Genomic DNA, 21,530 nt, shown 5'->3' on the forward strand with positions numbered 1-21,530 from the left:
TCCTGATTACAAGTGGCAAATGTCAGATGCAATAAGTATTTCCTCTAATAAAATCTGACATGGGGGCCGGAATTTATTGGATGCAATAATTATTGCCTTTTCTGACCTTTTGGGGAATAATATGTAGATTTTATGCTCTCGTTAAATTCCGGCAGGCTTGACCCGCTGAAATTTAACAAAGGTTTTGATCTTTATTGCACCAGGTAATTACTGAGTGCAACAAGCAGCATACCACTTGTAATTGTGATCCTTGTGCAAACAGGGGTTTACGTAGGATCACAATGTAATGGGCCCTTATGCCTAATGTAGACCCATGGCTCGGCTCTGGTTTGGCTTTCCCTATGATTTCGGTGGCTTGACCACCTCTAGCACATGGTTCGAATTACCTTCATGTTTTTTAACTTCGTCTTTGGTGTCATTATACAAGCCCACTACTCACAATATGCAGGGCTTTAAGTGAGCTGATCCCCCTGGGTCTCAGACCTGGCAGTAACTAAAACTAGACATTGAAACGGGTCTCTTTTGTCCTCTATATCTACGCTCTTAACTTTGCAGGCAAAAACACATGGATCGTTAACAATGACTGTAGAAACGCTAAGGTAAACCATGAAGTTCTTTGTTTACTTAATCTCACATTTCCTTAGAGTGTTTGTTATTTCGAGGATGTTGTTTTTCCGTAGTTTTTTCAGCATAGCGTATTACTTTTGGATTGTGCATACTGAGTACCGCCTCTAGGTGTCTGTGTGAGTTCAGGTTGGGTGGGTGTTTATAACAGGCCACAATTGAGAGCTCTGGGGTTTAGGCCGAAGGTAGTGTGAATGTCTCACAGTGCCTGTTGATAGGTCTTAAACGGGCTCAGAATACATGGTCATCCAATCAATGGCCTCTCTGCAGAGCGCACAGAGCAATGGGCAGGTGCAATATTTGTGATTTGGAAACGTGTGCAATAGAGGCATGCACCTGTCATAATAATGAAAGTAAGAGACATTGTAATGCTTACAGGGGAGTGGGCGTGGATCGTGGTGAAGTGATAGGGATGCAAGTAAGTACATGCAGGAGAGAATGATAAAGAGGGTGCTGGAACATGGAAGAGATGAGGTGTAAGATGCACCCAGAAACAAAGCTTGCAGAAAGATGGTTGGAGACTGCAGAGGAAAGTGATGTGAAGGAACGAATGGGGTGTTTGAGTCACACTTAAGACTACACCCCTTCCACAGACCTTATAACGTTTATTTCACAGTCTCATTTTCAGAACTGAAATATTTTCGATTCTAATTATTCACAACAAATGCATTGTTGCTACTTCTTTAGACGACACTACTAGCAAGCATGGGCAAGGCCAATTAGGCTGACAATTTGCTTTAAGTGCATATCTGTTGCTGAGTAATATGCCTGGATGCAATAACAAAAAGTACACAGAGGCGCACAAAAATACTACTTGGGTGAAATGAAAGGGACCGCAGGATTTTGTTCGAGTGTATTAAGCCACGCCTATAATTACGTAGGTCACGCCCCTTGGAAAAGATTCCTAGTTACTCTTAAACCACGCTTGTTTACAGATAACCCGGCTTTAAGCCCTGATACTATGTAGTCTACATGTATCTAAATCCCCAACGTGATGAATACCTCTGCATAAGCGGTCTTGAAAAAACATCCACACCACATTAGTCGCAATTTGTGTCATCTTTTCTCTCGTATTCTCGATTTTATCTCGCTGTATAAAGAGTCAAAACATTCCTCCGATCCACTTCGGTGAGCTAGACAGGCTCTGCGGTCATTAGGACCTTGCAGAAATCTGCACTTTAAAAAAAAAAAAATCAGTTAAAGAGCCTGATCCTCGTGCGCTAATAAACGTATTAATCATTCGGTAACACACGTTTTTAGTCACAGCGCCACAAACTGAAACTTTGCCGATTCCCATGAACGTACTTAAGCGCACAGTCCCTTGAAGCTGTCAGTGCACAAAGAGAGGTTATGTGTGATCAGCAGTTAAACGCACTCTGACTCATCATTTAATAACAGGCCCCACTCTCCAGGTTTTTTTTATACAGACATAATGTATACAGTGCTTTATTGTCTCGGAAGGTGCTCAGGGCTCCGTTCAGTTCCACTATACACATCTGCTCCGTGGCGGTGTGCCTACTGTGTATATGAAAACACGGCGGAACAGGTGCAGAATAAAGCCTCAGTGTCCCAGAAGTTGGACATGCTTTACCTTCTTGCTTATTAAAGAAAAGGCAGAAGACGGCAAGTATTGTAATTAATAAAGATTCTCACCTCCAGGGCGGATAGGCGTTTGTGGCACACCAGCAGGCGGTAGCACAACATGTCTGCCAGCTGTGCATCACAAGTACATGTGCCATATGGCTGCAGCTTGCTGCACTACCTCTGAGCCTGTGTTCGGAGGGGAAAAAACAGAGGCGCTTGAAAGGGCATAAGTAAAGCTGGGAGAGACCTGATTGAAAAGAGGATCTCCTCCTTGCTGTGTTTTTGGATGGAACATAGCTGGCCTGGCCCATAAACTTGAGGAAAATAATGACTAACCTTTGTGAAGTGAAAGAGCATGTGTTAGCCAAAGAAAATGGCTGCATCAACCAACCACAATATAACCTGGGGGAGCTTTAATGCAAAGTATGTCCATGGTTTGGACGATAAGAACCTGGCAAAGCAGTACCTGGAATTTACTGGGATGTTGACATGCACTGGAGCAAGTGCATCAACAAAGGGGGCCGTCTAGCTACCATGACTGCAACCAGTGGCCAACATACACAGAAATGTTGCCCCATGTCTGATCAGCCGCCACGTAATACCTTCAGGGCAGGAATTACCACTAGCCTTACTGACTAAGCTTTGATCCATCCAGACTCGTTACAACTAGTGTAACGATATGGTTGTGGAGCAGAGACTGGAAAGACACTATGACCCGCTCATGACACATTTGCATCTACCCTGGTTAAAGCAGACAGCATACACCTCATGGTATTGATGGGCTAGTGGCATCGACAGAGATAATCTTTACAGCTACTGTGAGGTCTGTGAGGTGGAGGACTGAAAATTACTCAACCATTGCACCTTCTCGGATGATACTGGAACATAATCCTCAAGGAACGTTCGGCCATATTGGGGCTCCCTCTCCAGACTGAACCCAGGTTTGCTCTGCTGGGGATCACAAATGACATAGCTGCACCACACCCCAAACTCATTTTCTACTCCTTGGTTTTGGTGGTGGCTAAGTGGGACACAGCCAGCTACTGGGGTGCCAAGAAAGGGCCCACACTGCCTGTCACACTGTTAATGGTCCTCATGTTTGTGGTGACTGAATGTTCTACACTATCCACTGATGTCGCTGGGTGCTATGGACAGGAGTACAAAGTGATCCGGCGATTAATAACCGTGCTGTAAAACCGTATTGTAATGTTTGATGTTAATGTTTCTATGAAAACTCTAAATAAAATATTTATTAAAAAAAAAACTATTGCACCATCTCAAGTGGAGACACGTAATAACAAGGAGTTTCAGAATTGGACTAATGCAGTGCCTGAGATGTTGGCAAGGGCTTTGAAGGTCTGCCTATAAATATCTCCCCCCAGTTTTGTAGCTAATGCCCAACACCACCAAAGTGTAGAAGCAAAACCAGGCTGAACTCGTACGGTAAAGACTGCTTTTTAAAAAAGCATTAACTAAGTAATCTTTTAAAGTCCCGATATGTGAACCCAGGTAGAAAGCTGGTTCTAAAAAATTGCAGATAAAGTATAAAACTGTAGTAGAGTAGAAATAAATAGTCCAGCATGCAGATGGGCCTAGAAATCCCTAAGAACAGCACTTCAAGATACAAATAGAGGAATATTTTGGGAACTGGTCTTGCGGAGCTACAAAGGGACCCTCATTATTACACAACAGGGAATGGGGCGAAATGAATGGCTGAAATATTTTAGCACCTAATACAGCGATAATGCTTGCAGTCACTCCCATCCAATATCCACTCCCACACTATTTCCACACTGTGCTTTAATTATTATGCCTGGAAGGATAGAGCCTACCAAAGAACTAACTGACCTCAATCAGGGGAAAAGGGTGACAGGACCCAGGAAGCAGGACACAAAATTCAACACAAAATAAGTTACCAACGCCATATTCATACAGGAATTCAACAAGGCGGCTGGCCCTGACAGAGGACCAGCATACCACTACTGTGCTGAAGTGATTCACTGGGTACCTCTTTTGAGCATGGTCTTAAATTACATATACTATATTGGATATGAATCTCCATCCTGAAGGACAGCGATATTTAGTCCAGTAAATAAGAAAGGCAGTCACCTGAAACCAGCAAATGATCCCTCGATTTCACTATTGGATGGGATGGAGAAGTTCTCTTAAACAAAATACAAGTCTGGACTGACAGAAATAATGAACTCAGCAGAATACAGGAAGACACCAGGAGGGGCCCATGTACTACTGAACAGATAACGACTAAACAGTGGCCTCCGATGGAAAGGAGAGGGTAATATACACTCCGGTAGAGGACTCACCACTCATGTAAATGTGAAGAAAACTAAATGAAGTGGCATCGTCACACCACACATGCAATTTAAAAAGAAGCATACATACTAGTAAGCATCAAGTTCACCTCTACTACAAGAATTACGTGGGCCCGGTTGTTTTTGATCATCTTGAGAACTCTGGGCAGAAGGGGTATTGGGGGAAAGGTGTATAGGAGGTATGAGTTCTATTCAAGAAAAAAAGTGTTGCCGAGCAAGTGCCGCATTGGAAACTCACAAAACAGCTGACATTGCTTGTTCTCTACAGAAACAAACAGATCTAACCAAGGCTCCCCCCACTGCTGAAAGAGACCTTGCACCATTCGTGATCGATCATGCTTTGACAACTGAGTTTGTATTTTCTGGCGTTCAGAGAGCATGCCAGATGTTGAACCACCAGGGATATGCCCTGATTTTCCAGCCAGGACTGATTTGCATATGGCTGGGTCCTAAGTGGGGTGGTGAGGTGAGCAAAAGAATTGAAGGATTAAACCCAGAACTGTGAATGGGAGTGAATGCTTGATTGTTTCCACATTCTGTCCATCATTTGTGTTCGTATGGCAATATGAAATTAGGCGTCCTGCAAGTAAAACATTACCATCCAGTCTCCAGGGCAAATACGACCTAAGCCAGAGTGAGCATTCTGAACTACTACTTCCTGAGGAAGAGATTAAGGGACCAGAGGCCTAGGATAGGGCAGAGGCCCTTGTCCTTTTTGGACACCAGAAAGTAGCAGGAATAACAACCACAACCAACTTTATGCAAAGGGACCCTCTCGATGGCTCCCTTGGCCAAGAGAGCCGTAACTTCCTTGCGGAAACGTGTCAAGTGATCCTCTGTCATCCGATCATAGGGTGGTAGATGGTTGGAGGGGTAGTCTCTGAAAGTAGAGGGAGTAGCCCCTTCTGATGATTTTCAAAACCCACCTGTCCGTTGTGATGGATTCCAGCGGTGCAGGTGATGCCGAATCCTGCCTCCAACTGCTCCGTGATGCAGTGAAGTACTAGGAAGGTTTGGAGGTTGCAGAGGCGGATGGGGTGTGGACTGGGCGGACGGCTGGCTACATGATCCACAGTGACATTGGATCTCACGTCGGCAGCCACGCAGAGGCTGAGCAGCATGCGCGGCACAGTGGTTGGAGGGAAATGGATGCCGTTGAACACCCCTTTCATAACCACGAAAGGGGTGAAACGCGGACTGAGGGGGACCAGGAGCAGCTGCGAGGCCAAGAGACTGAGTGCTAAGTCGGCTTTGTCTCTGAAGAGACTGGTGCCATCGAAAGGCATATCCAGAAGCGACTGATGGACATCCCAACCAAGCGTGGTGCCTCAAAGCGGTGGTGTCCAGCCCAGAACGAATCGTGAAGTTGGCTGTATTTCTACCATCAGTAACAGCTCAGAAGAGAATCACCCAGGCCTCCTCCGGGACCAGTGGCAGCATATGAGCGACCAAATCACATTAAGTATGGCAATAGCAGCCCAAAAGGCATGCAGTGTTGAAGGACCACAACACCAGGCTGGAGGAAGAGAAAATTTTCTTCCCAAGTTGGTCCAGTCATCTTGATTCCTTGTCCGGGGTGCGGAAGAGAATGCACCAGAAGAGGAAGAAGTCTGGATGACCAAACTCTCAGGCGTAGGATGTTGGGTCAGGAATTTAGAGTCGTTATGTGCAGGCCTATGGCAGAGGGTGAATGTCCTGTTGACAGGAGCCCATGTGCTGGGTTTAGACCACATTCCTAGGAGGACGTCAGTAAGGGCTTCATTGAATGGTAACAGGGGTTCAGACATAGAAGCCTCGCATTGAAGCATCTCAGTCAGCAGGTTAGTCCTGACAGTGACAGAAGGCAGCTCGAGGCCCAGGAACTCGGCCTCTCTTACCACCACCACTGAATATGCGGCTCCCTCCTCTGGAGCCACCGTAGCAGGAGAAAACATGCCAGCGTCAGGGGAGGTGTCAAGACCCCTGGCTTCGCCCAATTCCTGTGCCCAATCCAATCCTTCTAGCTGGAATTCCAACCCATCCATACTCTCACCATACCCGTACCCATAGGCATGAGGGTCAAGATCCCATCTGGGGAACAAAGTCTCTGTTGAAGACTGATTCGTCGTTCTTGTTCCAGATCTGAGTCTGGAGTAAGTATGGGATCAATGTCAATCGTGGGCCTGACCAGAGTAGGAGGAGTCAACGCCCTTACAGACAGCAGGGGAAGGTCGTGATGGCATGACCGGCCTCGGCACGTATCCAGTAACGGATCCTGGGGTGCCTTCCGGAGCTAAGGCTGAAGCTGCCGGTGCAGAATCAGAGGGGGCCCGCTCCAATCCCACTGGACCTGAATGCACCACAGGTGGGTCGGACTGCCAAAAATGAAGCACATGGCCTCGTAAAACTCTCTCAGTTGGGCAGGGATGGCTCTGGCTCTCAGAAATTCAGGGTTGCACAGAGCCGAACCAGAAGCCAGCTCCGAGGACCGAGGCCGAGGGCATCAACGCTCTTCCCACGTCGCATCATCCGAGCGATGGGGTGAAGTCGAAGAATGTTTGTTCTTCTTCGACTTTTTCTTCTTGTGACCCGAATGTCCCGACCATTTGGAGTGGGACGAGGATAAGTGGTGATGGCTTCACGAACGGTCTTGTGACCTTTCTCTCGAACAAGACCAGGAGTGATGCAGAGGCGAGTGCCAGGCCTCCATTAGCTTTAGGTACTGCCTCCTCAAAGCCTTTGGGTTTATGGCCTGGCACTCGGAGCACGACATTTGGTCATGGTCGCGCTCCACGAACCACAAGCACACGAGGTGCGGATCCATCACTGAAATCATGCAGTGACAGGAGTCACACAGCTTGAATCTGGTATTGTGGGAATATATTGATGCACCAAGAAGGTGAAAACTTCAACAAAAAAGTAGATAAGTCAGTCAAAAAGCGACTGAGGGTAGCTCTTCTCTGGATCTGCACATAGGCTGGCGCGGAATGAAAAGAACTGACATCAGACCGCCGGGGTGGCGCTTATATATACGACCATGACTTCATCACGGCAACCACGACGCCAACAACGGACGTGGAGTCAACCAAAGCCACCTGACGGTGACGCCTGGGGGAAATTCCAAGGTAAAGAATCGGAAACTAGAAGTCTCCAGGAGATATGGAGCTCAGCCAGGGACCAAACTCTTGATTTCATTTGCTGAATAGGCATCAGTAACACTTAAGTTACATTGGTAGTATTGTTGCAGTGCTTCAATAAGCATGAAGGGTAACTTGACAGTCAACAAACCAAAGCTGTATGACAATGTACCTTTGTTGTTTCTACAGGGCACCTTATGGAAAGCAGATTTGCTTAACACTGTCTGCTAGAACACTAGTACAAAAATAAATATCTAACAGTAATTTGAGAGTCTAGGACTGCCTGAAAGGTGAATTGCTACATAATAGGCTAGTGAGCACTGCATGTCACAGGAGAATCATTCATTTTTTAAAGTGGTGCTGATTATAAGTTGCAGAGACAATTCAAAAAGGAAGCATGTGCTTACAAGCAATGTGGTGCAACTGTTTTAGACTCAGGTATGGGTAACAAATCTTCAGAAGATGGCCAAGGAAAGAAGCCAAGGTATCTGAGCATAAGTAGTTCCTTTCATTACTGAAGAGCTTTCTTTTGTTTCAGAGTGGGGTTTGCACTTCATGCACCTAGCAACAAGTACATGTACATAAATGTACATCAGATAAGAAACCTACTTCAGTGCAGAATCGGCAATAACAAGACACAAATGAAAGAGTATCTCTCCTTTAAGAGAGTTGTGATGCAATCCAGATGGACTTTTCAAGGCAAGCCACCAACTGACACACTAAGTTAGGGCAGGTGACACTGGATACAGGGATTATAGCAGTAACTGATATGAAATGGGATACAGGAAAGGAAGTGAATCTATATGGAGATAAAAGCAGTTAGAGCATGGCCTAGGAATCCAGGGTCTTTCCCATTGTTAGTGATGAACACAGAGTATAGATGCAGACATGGAGGTTGGGAACTCCCTATGAGGTAGAAAAAGGTGCAAAAACGCAGACCATAGTGAGCACTGGGAACACACCAGGCATGTGAACTGGCTGAGAGTAAATGGAACTCAGTTGAGCTGTGTCACTGCATGTGAGGGGGCCAATGGTAAAAGAGTGCTTAGATCAGAAGACTCCTGACAAGGCAGGAATGATTTAATAAACCACTACCGATTGGGTCACAGGGGTAACATGTGCAGGACATAAAGTGGTATGCCTGAAGTCCAAATCTTTCTGGACCTGCAGTGTCCCAGGTTGCCACATTTATCACAGGTAATCCAACATTGAGGTCTGCAGCCACAAACTGGAGAGAATATCTCCTTCAAATCCTAGTAGAGCTTAGCAGGTGCTTAAAGAATTACCCACCCATCTTTCTAATTTAAGTTTTTTTTGTCAGGGGTCTTAGTTCTCTACTAGGGCCTGTAAGACAGTCTTGTTTAAGGAGGAGCATGAATAGAAAAAAATCATGGCAAGGACATCAAAACAGCACTTTTTCCCCAAACATGTTCTCACCACATGGGTATTTTCCAAGGGAAAACGTCCTACTAACAGCTCAGTTCTTCCTCACAGTTGGTCAAGTCACGGTGCTGTCTCTTTTTTTTTTAGCTACGCTCCCTCCCTCACATGCAAGATCCATCAAAGACTGCTAAGGTCTTAAGGAGGAATTGGAAGGGGGTGTCTGCAGAAGCTCTGGTCACTGTCTTAGGCAGCATGCCCTTTGAAACACAGGATAATGTGGAGAAGGGGTTAGAGAACTTCACAGCCTGGCTGTGGGCAGACGCCGATAGGGTACCTCACATAGTCAAGCTGAGAAGAAAATCTCCATCAGCCCCGTGGTTCAATGAGAGGGTGCGGACTTTAGGCAGGCATTTCGCCCTCAAGAGCGTGGATAGAGGAAGAACTATGAAGAACATGAAAAGACTTCTCACAAGAATAGGATTAGGAAATACAAATTAGCTCTGAAGAAGGAAAAATCCCTATACAGCACCAATAAAACTGAATCGGAGAACCCCTCTAAAGAGCTCTTTAAGGTGGTGCAACAGCTTTCTACTCTTTTGTTGTCCGCAGAACCTAAAGTTTGCAATACATTTGTAATCAGCTGATTTTTTCCAACTTAAAATCACTATCATTGATAACAAGCTTGAATTATCAAAATGAAACAATGATTTGCTGAGATCTTCAAGCAGTGAGCTTCAGAAGGAGCCTTTTAAAACCTGCGAGTCCACAGACAAATAGATTAACTTGCTCATGGTTTTTCCTCCTCTTACCCCTGAAATTGCTGAACAGCATCTTCTTAATACCAAGTCAGACTCGCCCCTTGAACCATGTTGACCTGCAATACTGCAAATGGTGTCTGTTACTGTTGCACACCCTCTGGTATCCTTAATGAATAAAGCTTTCACTTCTGGCTGCTATACAATGCTGTGGAAGGAGGCTGCAGTGAAGCCACTTCTTAAAATGCCCAACCTCGACAGCAAAGATCTCAAAAACTATCACCCGATCTTGGTACTTCCCTTAATTACTACGATCCCGGAAAAGTATCTGAGCTCGATGGAGTTTGTGGAAGATCAGGGATGGCTAGATATAGTTCAGTTTGTTTTCCGTAAACATCATGCAATCGAAACTGCACTGGTTTTGGCTACGGGCTGTATTGGGCATCTAGTGGCCCTGTCCAAGGCCTTCGTTACTGTCCCCCCCCTCTCTCTGCTGATTCTGATTGAACGCCCACAAGAAATGGGCATTACAGATATGTCCTTGTCATAGTTGTCCTCCTTCCTTAAGGACAGATTCCAGAGGGTGATACAGAACCAATACTATTCTGATGTATTTTCCTTTCTATGTGGAGTACTGCAGGGTTCATCTTTGAGCCCCAACACTATTCAATAGTTTTTGTCTCTCCTCTAGCCAACATCATCCGTTCCTATGGACTGCTATGGAATCATATGCCGATGACACCCATTCCTAGAACATGACAGCTACTACAGGTAATTTTTCATGCTGTATGTATGCAGTAGCAGGATGGATGGAAGGGAACTTCCTGAAATTTAACGGGGAGAAAACAGAGGTGCTGCTCTTCAGAATGCAAGCCTCAATTTGGAATAGCAAATGGTGGCCAGAAACATTAGGCACCCTGCCTGCTGCAGTATTCGTCTGTACACTCTAAGTAGAAATCTCTGTTCAGCCCATCTCAATAAGGTAACCCTGACAAGAGTCCGGAAGAAGAGACAGGGTGGCAGAGGTTTCTCGGTTGCTGCAGTCAGACGGTGGAACTCTCGTCCCCAGGCTCTGATTTCAATCAAAGGGAATCCTCCCTTTAGGAAGGTCCTAAAGACCTGGTTATTCAACTTATAAGCAGATCTATTAGGTTTTTTATGTGTTTATTCCATCTCCGGATTGTAGGGGACGTCCGTGACAACGGCACCCGATGCCTTGGGCATTTGTCGCGCTCTATAAATTCTGGTCAAGTCAAATCAAATTTCCATTACAGTGTGGAAGGCACACTGATGTGAAAGTAACAACGTTTTGTTTAAAGCAGCATGTGTCATGCATTTAGTTGGTAGGGTTAATGGGTTAGAGAAGTGCAGGACATGGTGTGAGCTACATGCTAGCAGTAGTATACTGGCAGCAGTAGCAACAAAGAGGGTCATCTGGTAAAACCATATATCCAAAATGCAGAAAGGACTCAAGGTGAAGGGTTGGTGATGCCCTAGGGAAGACAGTCTGGTTAGGCAAGTACATAGTCATCTTGGGTCAACCAAGGGCACTCTGCAGCATAGCAAGAAGTTTGGCAATCTGGTCATTGGGATAATTATCTTCTGTCACCCCTTAAAATTAACCCTAAGGCCCTTCGTCAACCCAGGTGGTAAATGTTAATAGGTGAACCGAAATTCAGGATGGGAGGGGGGTTTCTCCTATAATCCGATGCCAGTAACGTAGTGTGCAGAACTGTTACCGTGTCACATCGAGGTCACCTTTTGCCTTCAACTTTCTTGAAATTCGGACAGTGTTGGCACTTGAGGAACCACCATGGAGATAATAGGTCAGCAACAGCCATGTCATCATCTTCCAACCACAAACGGGCTGTGACCCATAAAAACATGATGCTTTCTTATTTACATTTCTTTTAGATTTTAGAAAAAAGTGGTCTTGGTAGTATACTTTGCCAATGAAAACAATTTTAAGATTAGCTTGATTGAAAACAACAGTTCTTCTGTGAAACAGATTCAGGAAAAGTAAAAATACCCACCTTTATGATCATAAATATACACAAGTATGGGCTGGCTTTGTCCAAAGGCACAAAAGGCTACCATGTGCTCATGTGGATGAAAGGCAACATCTCTAAGCGGTGATGTATAGGATAGATCCGAATACTTTGCAACCTGGTCCCCTGGAAGAGAATACATATTTGGTGATGCACATAAAACTGATCAACCTGTTTCTAAGGACATGCATTGGTGCTAATATTCAATTCAGCAGTGCATTAGTAGCCGCAAGGAACTCTATTGATACCAACAATTTAGAAAGATTCATTAAAGGCAAATTAGTTGCTGCACAAGAATATAACTAACTCAGCCCAATGAATTGTAAAATAAAAAAAATCATCTGCTCTGAAAATGGACTGCCAGACACTATCTTAAAAATTCTATTAATGCAAATAATAACATTGACATGGGATTCGTTGAAACCAATGGCCATTAATGACTATTATGTAAGAACATGCATGCCTGCCAGCTGACAACAATAAACTAGGTTTCTGGAGGCTATTCAGTGCTCTATTCACAAAATTAAATAAACATGTGAAGATTTACTCATGTGGAAACTTACACTTTGAAGCAATAACACATTTGGAGGTGTTAGGGGTGGAGCTAAATTTACAAATGTAAAGTTACCACTGGTGACCTTTAACATATAGGTAGAAGTCACAGCCACAAGGGTGGAGTTCTTCCCACTGTAATGTATAAGAAAAAGTAAAAAAACAAAACAAAAACAAAAAAACACTATTAAATTATGAAAAAAAGTTTTCATGTTAAAGCTAAGTGTAAATTATGTGTGGGTGTGTGTGTCTTTGTGTGTACTCACTAAGTATAGAACAAAATAAAAACTGCTTTGGCACATTAGCTACATTTTGAATTAAAGATTTTTAAAATGTACATTATTAGTAATGATGTATTAAACAGCAAATCATACCTACATTAAAATGGCTGTTTTTATGTAATATGTATTACAAAATTACTAAGTTATGTATAGATTTAATTTGCATTCCTTACATTACAAAAAATAAAAGTAAAATGTATTTTTAAATGTTAAAAAGTTTATTAAAATGAAATAAAATAACCTTTCTACTCATACATGTTTTTTAACAATAAATAAAATGTGTGCATATATATAGACCTCGCAATTTTCTTCCCGATGATTTGGGGAAAGGCAAAGGCAAAGATTGCAGACGAGGTGTTGGTCTGTATAAGGGAATATGGTGTGGCACCGAGGGCAGAATCGGAATGGAGTACGATCCATGAGGCTTCCACGCGGTTGGCCCGACCAGGCCCAAGTTGGGCGCACGCCCTGAAGGGCGAGTAGAGATGTCTGTTCCGATGGTACCGAAGTGTTGATAGAAAATGTCACCCGATCGATACAATACAGACGAAAGATGAAGCGTTTTCAAAGTTTTCCGAATCGAACTATCGGAGTGATAGGAAACACGTCCAAACCCGACAGCGGAAAGAAAACAATCTAACATGGAGTCGATGCCCATGCGCAATGGAGCGGAAGAGGAGGAGTCACTCGATCCTGTGACTTGAAAACACTTCTTCGAAGAAAAACAACTTGTAACACTCCAAGCCCAACACTAGATTGCAGAAGTATATGTACAGCATGTGTATCTGCAGCTACACATGCCATTGAACATATGTATAAGTTTAAATATGTTCATATTATTTCATATGGGATTTTATTTTAAGTCCTTGCCCACATGGCCATATGTAGTGCTGCACTTACTTCAGGTCTGAGTTGATGTACATTTACTACTGTTTTGGTCGCTTTTTAGCTGCAGTATATATATAAATTTTTCCTTACACGCCCCACTTCCATTTACTATTAAAAAGCAGGCCTAGATTTGCAGAGAGTTTCCCAATCAGTGCAGTGATCTGTGCGTAGAAAAGATAGGAGTGGCAGAGGAATAGACCTTCACAAGTATGTTATAGTGAAAAGCATTTTGTAGTGTGATAGTAAAAGTATTGTAGTGCTACTAATCGCACTACAGTTTGTGAATAGGTCCTCTATATTTAAGCTCAAAGTCTGGTAGTTCATGCTAGTATGAAATTTAAAAATAAACAAAATCGAAATATTGAAAAACATATTTTCATAGAACAACACACCACCAGCATACGTGTCTTCAATAGATTCACATGCTTGGTTGCGGCTGTCAAGAGCTGAAAAAAACTTAAAACCATATCATCTCTTGCCACTAGAGGCTGAACCTTCAAATGTCCTATAAAAAATCCAGATTCAAAGCAACATCCTGGACTCAACTTTGAGGAAGTTAAAGATGGCAAAAAAGTTTCAACTATAAAGTTGGGACACGCAACTTTTAAAGAAATGTAGATTACCACTTCCTAATCAGCTGGAAATCTATAAACAAGTCAGGACCATTTGTTCCCACGGCACTGGATATTTCATAGGTTCCCATGCTTTATTAAAAAGAGAAACAAGTGTGGCTACTATATAAGGAAGAGTATCCAGGGACTGATCTTTCATGTTACAAGGTTACTGAAGGTAATTTGGCCCAAAAGAATGAGTTTAAGAAGTAGTCTCTAGTTAACAATCTACACAACTGTGTCCGTTATATCCACATAGCTTATTGGTAAATTCTACCAACTGAATCTTTTACAAAAGCTTTGCTGTGACAGGTTTCAGTCTTATACAATATACATGTAAATAGGAATTTGACTGCAAAACATAGAATGTTAAAGAGATTAGCAACTTAAGAGGTGGTTACAATCAAGTTTCTCGTGTGCAGCTGGTTTGATTCAACTGAACGTTAGCTGTTCAGCTTTGCTAATTACTTTAGCTCTATAGATCTAAAACCACATGCCCTTTTTGGCATGCTGGGTAGGAGTTATTGTCACAAAAAAGCTAAAAGATATGAAACAAAGATAACAAGAAGTGGTGTTTGTTAAATGACCGAGTCAATTCTTCTTTATCTCATGCTAGTCCTCTGGCTAGCATTCCATTCCATATGTTTAACTCTTCTGTGCTGTTACAGAAGCATACTGACTACATGCTTTCAATGCAGGCACCAGCTCCAAGAAGCAGTCATGACTGAACTGTTACCCCACATCCCTGCTGCATGGGAACTTAAGCAACCAGATACAAAAAGATTATAGCCATTAATACCTGAAAAGACTTTCGTTAGGGAGCCCATGGAACCAACAGAATAACAGTATCACTATGTAACAGACAAAAAATAACTAAAAAGTATACATTCTAGTGAGGTGAACAAATATCAATAAAAATATTTACTATGAAAAGTCTTGTGCGGTCACAACTGTACACAGACTTATAAAAAGCCCTTATCAAATTAGATAAATCTAGATGTATCAGCTCGGTATGTGCAGTTGAGATGCTTAGACCATGGTACATTATGTTATTTAATTTGATGCTACATTCAGTTTCATGTTACGATTTTTCAACGCTGTGAAAGCTACATAGCTTATCCCCTTAAGGTCCAATCATGAAAACTTTTTGGGAATTAGATAATGAGGTCAAATGTTATTTAATGGAATTTAGATGACCTATTTCCAAATTTATTTTGAAATGGATTTTTACTCTGCACTACACCAGAATCTCCTTAACATATTGAAACAAAGGTAGACATGAACTTCCACCATTACTTGGAATAGAACATTATTTTGGTTCAGTGCAAATATCCTCAATATTTTTTACATTTCTTTAAAAAAAAGGTGTTGGCTGAGCTTACCAGGGCAAATATCTGGTAAAGTTAACAAATCAGTAGCCAGATATTCATTTCTAAATATGAATAGGATGGATGAGAAAAAAACCTGTAATGTTTGTTCTTACCACCATTATGGACTCACATCTTCCTGAAAAATGCAGAAGCAACGTTGAGACAACAGCACACAGCAAGGGATGCATTACGTGACAAGATAGCTTTCTACATCAGTTCAGATGTATCAACCAGCAGCACACTAGCAACTTGATTGTAACCACCTTTCAAGTTATCCATCTCTTTTAAAAAGCAAGTGAATCAATAGCTAGTGGCCCAGACAGTGTGTCCATTAATATCCTCACCAAAGATCCATTGCATGTTCTTGCTCCTGTAATCAATGCCATTTTTAGAGCCTCAATGAGCACAGAACTGTGGAACGGCATGGTATTGCTGGAAAGTTTTAAGAAGTATAATACACTAAACCCAGAAAATACTGATTGCTTTTAAATTATTTTTTCACCTTTTTCCAAAATTATTTTAGATGAACAGCTACATAGGGTCAAACTAACATTATTTTATCTCTCAGACACAGGTTTTAATAAAGACCTTTCTGTTGTGCAAGGTGGGTTGATTTCACAGCTTACTGTCAGGCAGGCATAAGCTCATGCTACGGGCACATTCGACAGTGCCTTCATTCCGTTTTTCAAAGCCTTAATTTAATAAAACAATCGCTGCTATGTCACAAGCTTTGCCTACTTGGGCTACTGAGGTATATTCACCACACTAAACATCAGAACATAACTTTAAAAAAAAAATTGGCACACTGATGTACGGAAAGGGTGTGTCCTGGCAACAAGCTAATTTACTGACTTATGTATCCCTGGTACATTTTCTCGAGAACTGCGAGGCTTAGAGATCAGAGCATTATGGGCCTGATTCTAACTTTGGAGGACGGTGTTAAACCGTCCCAAAAGTGGCGGATATACCACCTACCGTATTACGAGTCCATTATATCCTATGGAACTCGTAATACGGTAGGTGGTATATCCGCCACTTTTGGGACGGTTTAACACCGTCCTCCAAAGTTAGAATCAGGCCCTATATTATGTATACAATTTGCTGTTGTGTGACATAACAAACATTGGTCTAAAAGAATGCAGTCTAATTCACTGATAATTACCAAAAGCAAATGACAGATTTTGGCATTTGGGCATGCTGATTAAGGAGGAAATCGTTCTTTGGAGGATGCGTGTTGAAATCCCCAGATACTTATATTTAGGTGTTCAATTTCATGGATATCTTTGCCAGAAAACACTGATTTCCACTAGGAAAGACTGTTTGTAGGCCACCATTAACGCCTCACTTTGATTCAATTACAAAGTTGTGGTTATTTCGTTGCACCAGTATTTAATTCTACCTTGTTAAAATAACATATTTGCTACCTTAAGGTCCACAAATTGGCCTCCATTTTAAAATACTAAAGCGTATTTATTAAAGTGACCCGGATGAGAAGTCCCTCCAGTAAATATTCTTGCTGAGATAATTTAGTTGGAATTTGACTCTATATCCAGCTGGTCGAAGTGACATGGTTTCATTAGATCTGTCAAACTATTTCACAGTCACTTTTAGTGGTTTGATATTTAAAGACATTGTTTCCTCCAGTAGCGATCCTTTAAACAACTAGTTCTAATTCAGTAAGCAATGGCAATACATGTTGAACTTGGAAAGTTCTTTTTAAGATTCCACTGTGTTCAAGTTGATATTTAGAATATCCTTTGGGGAAAACATCAAATTGCATGAATCGCTGACCTCTGGTTGTTAGTACTAAGATTTATTGTGATTACCCCAGTTTTTACTTGAGTAACCCCAAACCTAACCTGTAAGAACTATTTAAATGTCCTGTGAAATCCCAAGAAATAATGTGTATACGATATAACTATCTTCTGGTGTTTAAAGGTATAGCAGCCTAGCAAGGATTCTCTTGCCAGTGTTAATTATGCAGTCTATTACAAAACAGTAAACTCCACAATCAATTCCTGATATACTGCTACAAAAACAAAAAAACTAGATTACGGGTGATTAAGCATCTCTTCAAATGCAGCTGGGGCGATTTTAACCCACTGAAGTTTGCTGATTTATTGAACTCCATGGATAAATATATTCTTAACTATCTGCCGAACTTTTTTACTATTGCACTGAATATTTCTTTAGTGGACAATACAGAGTGCACAAATTGTGTACCCCTAGAACTTCATATGGGGAATTATTAATGAGAGATAATGCTAAAAGAACGAGTTACTTACCTTCGGTAACGACTTTTCTGGTGGATACATTAGCTACCTGTGGATTCCTCACCTAATGAATACTCCCATGGCGCCAGCATTCGACGGAAATCTTCTTACTAGTCTCTGCACGTCGACGAGGACGTCACTCTAGCCCACGCGACGCCGTCTGACGTCATACAGGCAATAAGAGGTCCTCGACGACGTGCGGACGTCAGTACCAATCATTTTTTACGTGCATGAGAACAACCAGGCAATGCACTGAAAGAGCAAGGCAACATCCCATTACATTGTAAAAATACACAACATTGCATGAATAACTGTAAATCTTTTTTATATATATATATAACGCTCTCTTTTTAAAATATATATATACACATCAAGTATATACACAAAGATATATACATATATACATATATAAATATATTATACACAACATCTATTGCACCCTCGAAGACCAAGAGGAGCGCACTCAAGGATTACTTGGTAAGACCAGAAAGGCAACGGGGAGGCGGGTGGGACCGTGAGGAATCCACAGGTAGCTAATGTATCCACCAGAAAAGTCGTTACCGAAGGTAAGTAACTCGTTCTTCTGATGGATACAACTACCTGTGGATTCCTCACCTAATGAATAGAGTCCCAAAGCAGTACCACTCCCGGTGGTGGGTGCCGAAATGGTCAAACCAAGAAATCCTGCAGCACTGACCGTGCAAAATGGCCGTCCCTTCTAACCTCAGAATCCAAACAGTAATGTTTTGCAAAAGTGTGAAGGGACGACCAAGTTGCGGCCTTGCAGATGTCGACCACAGGAACACCTCTGGCCAAGGCCGAAGTGGCCGACTTAGCTCTGGTGGAATGTGCTCTAATGCCCTCAGGAGGATCCTTCTTTGCCAAAGCGTAACATATTTTAATGCAAAGAACAACCCACCTGGATAGTGTTCTCTTGTGGACTGCCTTTCCTCTCCTCTTGCCCACGTATCCAATAAACAGCTGATCCTCCAGCCTGAAATCCTTTGTTCTATCAATAAAGAAGCTCAACGCCCTCTTTGGGTCCAGACGGTGCAGTCTTTCTTCCTCTTTGGAAGGATGAGGCGGAGGACAGAACCTGGACAAAGTAATTGCCTGAGCCAAATGGAAGGGTGAAACAACCTTCGGGAGGAAAGCAGCCTTGGTCCTCAACACCACCTTATCCCCATAAAAAGTTGTATAAGGGGGCTTTACTGATAAGGCCTGCAACTCACTCACTCTCCTTGCTGATGTTATAGCTATCAGGAAGACTGTTTTTAAAACCAAATACCTTAAGGGGCAAGAATGCATAGGTTCAAAAGGGGACCCCATAAGGAAAGTCAGGACCAAGGACAAATCCCATTGCGGCATAACGAATGGCTTTGGAGGATATTTATTTAGAAGACCTTTCAAGAATCTGATAACAATAGGGGATTTAAATAAAGATGGTTGGTCTGGAAGACATATGAAGGCTGACAAGGCCGATAAATAACCCTTAATGGTAGCCACTGCACAACCTTTCTGCGCTAGAGACAGAGCAAAAGACAAAACGTCCGATAGATGAGCATGCAAAGGATCAATCTGCCTCTCTCCACACCACGCAACAAATTTAGACCATCTATTAGCGTAGATAGATTTAGTGGAGTGTCGCCTGGCCGCTAATATAACATCCACTACCTCAGGTGGGAGAGAGAAGGAACTCAGGTTGCCCCGTTCAATCTCCAGGCATGTAGGTGCAGACTCTGGAGGTTGGGGTGTAGAACCTGCCCCTGCGACTGCGAGAGGAGGTCTGCCCTGAAAGGGAGACGGAGCGGAGGGCACATTGAGAGTTGGAGAAGGTCGGAGTACCATACCCTCCTTGGCCAATCCGGAGCTATTAGGATGACTAGAGCCCGGTCCTGGCGAATCTTCCTCAATACTCGAGGAATCAAGGGTATGGGAGGAAACGCGTAAAGCAACTGGCCGCACCAGGTTATTTGAAACGCGTCCCCCAACGTTCCCTGCATCGGATACTGGAGGCTGCAGAATAACGGACAATGCGCGTTCTCTCGAGTGGCAAACAGATCTACCCGAGGAAACCCACACCTCTGGAAGATTAAATGGACTTGATCTGGACGGAGACGCCACTCGTGGTCTGCCGAGAAATGGCGACTGAGACTGTCCGCACGCACGTTCAAGACTCCGGCCAGATGGTTTGCTATCAAGCAAATCTGATGGTCCTTTGCCCAGGATCATAGTCGAAGAGCTTCTCTGCAGAGAAGGTACGACCCCACTCCTCCCTGCTTGTTTATGTACCACATCGTGGTAGTATTGTCCGTTAGGACCTGTACCGACTGACCACGAAGGGAAGGGAGGAAGGCCTTGAGAGCCAGACGTACAGCCCGTAACTCTAACAGATTGATGTGAAACATCTGTTCCTCTGGAGACCAAAGACCTTTGATCTCCAGATCCCCCAGATGAGCTCCCCACCCTAGAGTGGGAGCATCCGTTATGACTGTGGCCACTGGTGGCGACTGCTGGAACGGCTTTCCTTGTGAAAGATTGTTGCTTGCAATCCACCACTTCAAATCCGCAGCAGCATCTCTGGAGATCTTGACAGTACTCTCTAGATCCCCTTTGTGTTGAGACCACTGCCTTCGGAGGCACCACTGAAGAGCCCTCATGTGCCAGCGAGCATGCGTGACCAACAGAATGCAGGAGGCAAACAGACCGAGCAGACGAAGGACCTTGAGGACTGGAACTACCGCTCCATTTCGAAACATTGGAACCAAATCCTGAATATCTTGAATCCGCTGAGGCGGAGGAAAGGCCCGACCCAATGTTGTATCCAGTACTGCCCCTATGAACAGGAGGCGCTGAGAGGGCTCTAGGTGAGATTTGGGCTCGTTCACCGAAAAACCCAGGTCGAACAACAACTGGGTTGTTGACTGCAGATGATGCGACACAAGCTCCGGGGACTTGGCTTTGATCAACCAGTCGTCCAAGTAAGGGAATACTGCTATCCCCTTCCTTCTGAGCTCTGCCGCAACCACCGACATCACCTTCGTGAAGACTCGAGGTGCTGAAGTAAGACCAAACGGAAGGACCGCAAACTGATAGTGCTGCGATCCCACCACAAACCGGAGATACTTCCTGTGTGACTTGAGTATCGGAATATGAAAGTAAGCATCCTGCAAGTCGACAGACACCATCCAGTCTTCCTTGTTCAACGCCAAGAGCACCTGTGCTAGGGTCAGCATCTTGAACTTTTCCTGCTTGAGGAACCAATTCAAGATCCTCAGGTCCAGGATTGGTCTCAAACGACCATCCTTCTTGGGAATCAGGAAATACCTTGAGTAACATCCTCGACCCCTTTCCTGCTCTGGGACCAACTCCACCGCGCCCTTTGAAAGGAGGGCTTGTACCTCCTGTTCTAGCAACAGGAGGTGTTCTTCTGAACAATAAGGACGACGGGGCGGGATGAGGGGCGGGAACTCCCGAAAGGGAAGGGTGTAGCCTTTTCCCACAATACTGAGAACCCAAGTGTCCGTTGTAACAGTCTTCCATTTGGTGAGAAAATGCTATAATCTTCCCCCTACAGGAGAGGAGTGAGTGGGAAATGGTGGGAGCCTAAGGCTGCTTCCCCTGCTGCACCCCGCCAGAGGATGAGGAAGAGGCAGAGTGCTGCTGAGAGGCTCCTCTGGTGCGGACCCTACCTCTCCCCCTAAAAGATCTATAG

At 43.6% G+C, this 21,530-nt stretch overlaps 1 protein-coding gene across 2 annotated transcripts in view; it reads right to left on the reverse strand.

The window, feature by feature from the left end:
* Window positions 1-21,530, reverse strand: part of AHI1 (Abelson helper integration site 1) — a 922,284-nt gene that overhangs the window by 493,096 nt on the left and 407,658 nt on the right. For both annotated transcript variants that reach the window (XM_069235204.1, XM_069235205.1), the window contains exon 17: window positions 11,826-11,966. In XM_069235204.1, the coding sequence (XP_069091305.1) occupies window positions 11,826-11,966 (141 nt within the window). The remainder of the gene's footprint in view (window positions 1-11,825; window positions 11,967-21,530) is intronic.

This window comes from Pleurodeles waltl, chromosome 5 (genome assembly GCF_031143425.1).
Source record: "Pleurodeles waltl isolate 20211129_DDA chromosome 5, aPleWal1.hap1.20221129, whole genome shotgun sequence".
Lineage (NCBI taxonomy): Eukaryota > Metazoa > Chordata > Amphibia > Caudata > Salamandridae > Pleurodeles > Pleurodeles waltl.